Here is an 8080-nt window from a genome sequence, read left to right as displayed (position 1 = left end):
ATATGTCCAAAAAAACTGAAAATCCCAAAATTAATTTTCTATAATTAAACACATAAATTATATTGTACCAACCAATCAACATTCCAAACAATTACAATCTTTATAAAATGTAAATATTATTACATTTATTAGTATAAATCAACACAAGTAGAGTTTGTTTTCAAGTACTATAATATATTGTTTATATAGTATTAAAAATAAATTCGATTTTTCAATTTTTTCGACTCGAATTGAATCGGAAAATCGAAATTAGCCAAAAGTTTAACCAAATTAAAAAATTGGACCGAATTTTAAATTTCGATTTTGTTCATATTGAATATTTGCTTTTCGATTATTTCACCCATCCCTACATAAATGGATTTACATTGCATAGTATTTGATTTTTTTTCTAGGAATGATTATATAATTAGATTTCCAAAATTCTTTAGTGGTTTTGGATGTTTATCTATCATTATGTCACTTCAATCAAATGATTGGATGTAACCAAAATTTTTGGCATAAAATAATTAGCAAACAAATCTAATCTACTTGGATCTTTTTAGTTGCTTTTTTTTTAATTATCACACAATCTAATATTTGACCATATTTCATTATAATATTTTCCAACAATTCACCCTAAAAACAAATATACTCATTTCATGAAAGTTATAGTTTACATAGTGAAGGACAAAAACAGCTACTTGTGGTGGTGGTAAAAAATGATTAATGAACAATTTCCCCAGGTTGGTTGGAGTAAGGCCATGACAAATACAATCAAACTACATAATGTGCATTGATGTGGTCTCATATTTACTGATGAAACTTTGAATCGAAGATGGGATTCCATTTAAGTTGGTGCATATCTTCCCTTGGCTTCTCCATGACTTATATCACAACATTGTTTATTCCCCTGAACAATTCCATCTTCCTCGTCTTCTCCTTCATCTTCGTACCTTTCTAAGACCGGATTAAGATTCAAGTCTGATACAACAACAGTTGAAGATCCCATGTCGACTTGGAATGACAGAGGCGTCCGCCTCCTCAGGCTTTCCAACAGTCATCGGCGAGGTGCAGTTCTGCTTCAGCAAAATTCTCAGTGGAAGCTAACTGCAGCTGCAGCCCAGCCTCCACCATCCCCACATTACAGGTTTCATCATGTAAGTCGCACACATGTGGGCTAATGCTATACATACATGCAAGCACAAAAAACGACGTATAGGTTTCATGGTATAGGTGATCCATTTCTCGAGTATCTGCCAGAGGATGCCATTCGCTGAGGAACTCGAGAGAACTCTTGTTTCATCCTCTTGCTTGACACGCCATGCATTGATCTGAAGCAAAATGATTTGATCAAATACCGTTGTGCAATGCCATAAATGTAAAAATCAGCAGTCATCAGCAAGATTATTGCATAAAACATTAATTATTCTCGTGAAGCTTTCATCAAATTCACCCAGTTTGTCAGAATGGAACGTCACCAAGTAAAAAAAAACACTCACCTCGGGGAACTCTGACGCCTGTAAGGAAACTGACCCGTCATGGATTTCAAGACCCCGAGAGCTTTTTCAGCAGCCTAAGGAGATATATTTTGAGTTAAAATATAGAAACTACTAATAAACAAGTAAAATTCTACTATCACCAGAAGAATTCTGTCCTGACAATTCTTAAAAGGGGAAGAAACAAGATTTATGGGAGAACACAGTACCTCGGATTTAGCTTCATCCCATGTTAGGCCCATTCCCTTACCCAGTACTTCTCCATTTATTTCAACCTATAAACCAGAAAAAGCGAGCCACTTAAACAATGGAATTAATAATCTTAGAATGCACCTATTTAACTAAATTTTATTATATGTACTGTGGATGCTTTTAATCACTGAACTACTGAATCTCAGTAGAATGCATCTTTATGGAGTAGACATGATTAATGACATGAAAATATTGTTTTGTAACATCTATTCGCATAAAAGGGGGACAGTATTTCTCGACCTGGGCATAAACTTCATTTTCATGTCCTGGATTAGCTGAAAACTGAGGTTGATGTTGTTGGAATGCTACACCAAGGCCCTCCATCATGCACTGAAGTGACATTAACAAAGTGTATGTGAACGGTCCCAAAATGTTGACATTAGTTGTGAAAACCATGGACAGAACTGTTAAAGTATGATACTTACCAACTCTTTAAGTGCAGCAATGGAACCTATTGGCTTTTTGGAAGGCTCAATTCTTGGATCTCGAATTCTAGGCGATGCTGTAACTGTAGAAAAAGGAGCACCCTCCTCCTTAGGCATTACCTGATATCCAAAAGTATTAGGATCACTAATGAAGCCATTTTCTTTTTGATTAGCAACAATCCTACTCCCATTCCCAGGCACATAGTTGTCAGGTCTACGATGCGACAAATATTTATCTGCAGGTGAACAGCTCATTATTGTCAGAGACTCAATATTAGAAATTCAGGAAATAATCAGCCTTTTATATTGAAATGTATCAGCATATAGATTTGTTCAAAGTTTAATTGTAAAACATCTTAAACATTTCAACATCAGGAAGCTAGCATTTGTATATTACCAGCCAGATATACAAGAGATCCTTCCGCAGCCAGACGTTGTGCTTCCCTTCTTGTTCTACCAATCCCTCGACCAATTCTCTCACCTGCAAACAAGACCTACAAAAGACCAATATAATACAATCAATCATGCGATGATTTAAATTAATTTAGAGGTAAAAAGCTATACAAGAATTTGTGAGAAATTAAGAGGCAATTCAAGAATGGATAGGTAGAGAGTGAGATGGCAAGCGAGGTAGAACATAAGGTTATCGTAGTTTTCATTTTTTTTTCCTCAGTAAAATGTAATAGAGAAGTGCGACTGGAATATGGAATCACCTCCACGATGAACTGAAGTTCTGCACCAGATACCAGGGCTTGCTTAAACTCCGCCTGCATAAGTAGCTGTAACATTAAGCAAGACAAATAATCCCGAAAAGAAAGGAAAGAAAAACACATGAACTGCTTGTTTATACCTTTGTTCCACACTTAAATGCAATGTCCTGCAATGCTCCAGTACATGTCTCAGTATACGGATCTATTTGTCCAGCTTCGAGATCAATATCCTTACTTGCTAAAGATGATTGGGCCACCGAACTTTCTTGACCTTCAAAATTAACAATACATATAAGTAAAAATCAACTTCTACAGATTGAAGTTAATATAGAAGAAGAAACAACTACAGCCAAGAATTATTATCTGTTGAAACAGGACAAGGTGGCATCAGATGTTTTAATAGATTTAAGTTTGGATCTTTAATTGGAAGTGACTTGAGATCCAGAAGAATAAACCTCCTAATAACCAGATATTATATGTCCTATATTCACATAATTCGTAAAGAAGCACACTTTCAACATTATACTTCCCAAGTGTTTATTGTATGAGTCGTCTCTGGCCCTTTTGAGTGGGAGACTGGGAGTAAGAGGTACGGAGCATAAATTGGACTAGTATAAAAGGATGTCATGCTGTACATGTAATCTGGAACCCGCGGTAAATTATGCCCACATAAGCTGTTATAAATGCAATTGGCAGAGATTTGTAAGGGCCAAAGCTTACCAGAAAAAGAAGGAAAAGTTGATACTGCTTGATTCAACCTTAATTGATCTTCTCTGGAAAATGCCTGTAAATGGCGATTAGTATCAGGAAACTTGCCAGACATCAAAAGGAACTTGACTTCTCAACCAGCCAAAATGTGTAATGAAGGACTATAGAGAAGTTAACTAACCTCCCTTGGTAATCTCTGACTTTCATGCAACACTCTAGCAGGCGGGATAGAAGGCTCCACTTTGTGGAGAAAGGGTGGATGAGGAGACCGATTCTTGTCAATAGGAATAGTGTCTGCATTCAAAATGAATTCCTTCGGTGGTGCCACACGGTCCAGTTGTCCCGGGCTCATCTCTTCTTCAACAGGAAACCAGCCATGGCCCTGACCTATTGGTAGTGATACTTGCATTGGGGGCCTAGCAGGAAATGTAGGTTCACTTGGAGGGTGTTCTCTCATGTCTTGACCGTGCTGCAAAATTAACAGTCTCCTTCTTGTATCAGGATCTAGTTCTGATTCAGGAACCTCACCCTCTTCCCTTGCAGGAGAACTTTGCACAGTCATTTCTGCTTGGCTAAGCTGAGCCACTTGAGGTAATAATTGCTGATTAACGAAAGACATAGCTGGTCCTGGTATTGCTGGTAGAGGAACTGTAAAAGAAGAGGATGATGCAGCATACTGGAGTGCTGAGGCGAGTCTTGGATCTAAATTAGCAGTTGGCAACGAAGCAGCTGAAGAAGCGGAAATCGGCTCCTGAATGATTGCACACATATAAGTTATGATACCACTAGGATTCTGTTTGCAATACATTCAATGTACTTTTAACATAAACGGCCGGGAGCAAAGAAGAACTACAATATTAAATAGAGGAAGAAAAAAAAGCAAACGCATATGCCCCAAGAGGCTGCAGAGTATCTCCATATTAAAGCAATAAAACAAAGATGCTCAGCAAGACAGCACACCTTAAGTCTCCTTTCCACCTCAAAATCTGCCATTCCATCAAAACCAAGGGAGTCTTTATTCCCATTTAAACTTGATGGATCATCCTGCAACACAGAAAGGCATTGTTGCGTAGCATATAATTTTAGTGACTGGCAATTTTTATCATGCGAATGATAATAGAAAAATGAAAGATGCCATCTAGGCAGAACTATTGGTGAATGCAGCTGCCTGGACTACATATACCAGATAAGGGTGAATAAGTAGAGATGTTAAATAGACTTGCCTCTGAAACTAAGTAATTGCTCACATCTGGTGAAGAAGGCACAGTCCGAATATCATCTTCATATGCAAGCTCAGTTATTTGTTGCAAAAGCCCATCATCAAAATCTCTGTGTTGAATATGCCAGGTCAAATTGAATACGAGGTAAACAAGATACATACAGTGAAATAGGAAATAACACAGGGTAACATTATCTTACTTGAAAAAACCACCTCTCACATTGCAAGCTACATTTCTTGCAACACAGAGCACAGGGACAGTGTTGTTGGCCTAGAGAAAGTCAATACAAGTTAGAAAAATACTGAGTTATCCTTGCAGACAAAGAGATTTGAAGTAAATTGCCATTACCTCAGCTTGAGGAGCATAATATGGAGCAAATGCAGGAACAACGTGGACTCGTGGTTGATCTTTCTCATCCCATACTTTTAAGCGGTCATCAATTACCAATGCCATCTTAGGATGGCAGTTTCCATCTTGGAAAACATTAAACAGTGATTTCCTAGAACCTGTTTAAAAAGTAACAGTCATCAACCAGCGTCACACATGTATGTATTGACAATAGACCTCAAGGCAACAGTTCCAAGAACCTTACCAGACTTGACGCACACAATGCGATTCAAGAGCTCCCTCGAGTTTATCAAGTTAGATCCTGGATCAAGAAGTCTCCACATTTCTAAAGCATAATCCCTTTCAGCCATCGTGCAAACAAAAACTTCAAACCGTTTTCTCCCTTTAGCAGTCAAGTAAGTTCTAAGATCCTCCCAAGCAGGTCTCAGTCTCACAAGAACACTTGTATCACGTATCTGCATAAGTGAAAAAGAACCATCCTTAACCTTAATAGCGACTTGACATATGCAGTAGAAAGTTTACAGTTTTTATGACTTGTTCCTCATAAGTTAAGTTCTCACAAGGAGCTAAGTGCTTTGTAATAATATGCCACACAGAAACCCCTGAACTGCTCGTATTAATTTCCACTGATTGATAAAAGAGTCTAAACTGATAAATCTCTTAAAATGCACGTTTTAGACACACTAAGTAGTAGTTCACCCAAAACTACCAGAGCGCTCACGAGTGAACAAGACCAAGAAGGGAATGAAATCCAACATACTTGATGCTTACCAGTGGATTGATACGAGTAAGAATAATATTTCTATCTTGAAGACGTATAAGAGGGCGAACAATAGGTTGATGAGTCTCTGACAGAGCAGGAACCACTTCAGACTGTGATTTGATAATTTTCCCATTGTCAGTCACCTGATCACTTTCTGCATATTCCTTCAAAATAATTCTATCATCATGGTATCTTTTCATCTCTGCTTGAATACCCAAAACACGCTGTGGATCAGACTCTAAATTCATTTTCCGCTGCAAAGCCTCTATCCTATCCTCAAACGAGCGCATTGTGTTAGCTACTACGAGTGTTTCATCAAGATCAAACACAATGCCAAGACACCTGAGATTCAGCATAACAAGGCAAGAATTGTATATGCTTGACGCGACATTGAACCCCCAAAAGCATGGACCTTGCCTTTGATCCTTTCTCGAATGCATGGCAACTAAATGAATTTCCCCTCCTCCAAAGAATGCAACAGCAGTCTGAAAATTTGATTGCATTGAAATTTAGTGTTGAGACCGAATAAACCATAACAGATAAGAAAGATTTATAAATATTGAAGGATTGCTATAACTATGAGTGAAATGCATCGGAACCAAAATTATCACACGCAAGAGGTCAACATATAGAAGTAGACCACAAAAATCCCAAGGCGGCATAGAGCCGTCCATTCCCATCATCAGTACAAACAAAACAACATAATGCAAACAAACACAAGGTTCTCTCAGACTGGGTTTGCTAACTTAGTTCTTTTCAGTTTTCAGGTGTTGTTACAACTGAACATACCATTTCCAGAATCCCAATTGAATCGAAATAATGCTCTTAACATCCAATTTACTATCGTCAGGTTCACCTTGGAAAGTGATAACTGTTTTTACTGAAGCCTAAATTCTCCATATTCTTGCAATAGTAAACAATTAAATCAACAAAATCACAAGGAATAATCAGTTTTTTGTCCTCATTCCTTGTCCAAATGAAAATTTAGAAATTATGTATCTTCTCAACTTAAAATATTAGGGTTTCTGCAAACACTCAATCACAATGTCACAGGAATAAGAGTTGCTGAATCAAGTGATACTTATTTTAGGTAGTTCTGTGGTTTCTGTTTCTGGTGGGCAATACCTTGTTTTCTCTGAGACAGGTGGCGTGCAAAACAGAAAGCGGCGAGTCCTGATTCTGATCCTTCATATTGACAGTAGATTTCAGTTTGAAGCATAATCCGGCGGAGTTTATCGTGAGAAGCACGGCGAGCGGCGGGCACCTCTCACTCGGAGCAGTGTACTGACAAATTCGAATTTCCTTCAGCTCCTGCGCCCACACGGCACCCTCCTGCGGCTGCAACTCAGCCTCTCCCAACAACCTCGCCCCTTCATACATCAACACCATTTTCTGATACATTTACGAAATTTTCTAGTTTCAATCCCAATTTCACTACTTCAATGTGGTTTTGTAAACAATCGACCAATCGGCCGAGTAATTGGGCTATGTATAACCCCTTCTCTAGAGTAGTTCGTTGAAATTCATCGGTCCGAATTTTCGAGATTTATAAATCGATTGATAGTGAAATCCGGAAAAAAAAAGTTGGATTGAAATCTAGATTGCAGCTATTCCGTTGTCCCCGATTGAATTCTCGATTGTTGAAGTATCTAAGATTAAATTTAGAACTAGGGTTATGAATCTGGTGAGATTTTTAATAGCAGAGTACGTGAGTGGTGACGACGATTGAGGAGAAAACCCTAGATCCAGAATTAAAAAAAATATTAATTAAAATGATAAAATTAGGTCAAAGCAATAATATGATATTCTAAAATTCTGTCCTACTCTAATTTCTAAGTCTATCTGGACCAACAATTTAATTACCATATTATATGTGTAACATATCATTCATATTTGCCTACTTATCTACTTGTAAAATATTAATGTAACAAGATTTACAATTCATTCAATTTTTTACTTTATTTTATTTTAGATTAATTTAAATTTAAAGAATATCGATATGCTTGGAGCATCCACATCCGTGCTTTTGCCAACGAGCACGGATGTGGGTCCGGTCCCATTTTTACTCTCTGCTCCTAGGCAAGAGCACAACACTCACATCCGTGCTCTTCCGCAAGGACAAACTCAAGGGTCTCATCATTCTATTATTCAATTTAAATAAAAACATTTCCACAAAATT

At 37.6% G+C, this 8080-nt stretch overlaps 1 protein-coding gene across 1 annotated transcript; it reads right to left on the bottom strand.

The window, feature by feature from the left end:
* Positions 1-609: 609 nt before the first annotated feature.
* Positions 610-7635, bottom strand: LOC121777435 (RNA polymerase II C-terminal domain phosphatase-like 1). Its single transcript, XM_042174697.1, has 17 exons — positions 7027-7635; positions 5910-6386; positions 5383-5593; positions 5139-5296; positions 4990-5060; positions 4794-4899; positions 4531-4614; positions 3752-4321; positions 3583-3646; positions 3003-3133; positions 2866-2919; positions 2550-2646; positions 2153-2388; positions 1968-2057; positions 1685-1750; positions 1479-1552; positions 610-1310 (listed from the first exon to the last, which is right to left on the bottom strand). The coding sequence occupies exons 1-17, from the start codon at positions 7300-7302 to the stop codon at positions 1202-1204; spliced, it is 2874 nt and encodes a 957-aa protein (XP_042030631.1). The 5' UTR covers positions 7303-7635; the 3' UTR covers positions 610-1201.
* Between the last annotated feature and the right edge of the window lie 445 nt (positions 7636-8080).

Source organism: Salvia splendens, chromosome 18, assembly GCF_004379255.2.
Source record: "Salvia splendens isolate huo1 chromosome 18, SspV2, whole genome shotgun sequence".
NCBI lineage: Eukaryota > Viridiplantae > Streptophyta > Magnoliopsida > Lamiales > Lamiaceae > Salvia > Salvia splendens.
This window is presented reverse-complemented; position numbering and strand designations above follow the sequence as displayed.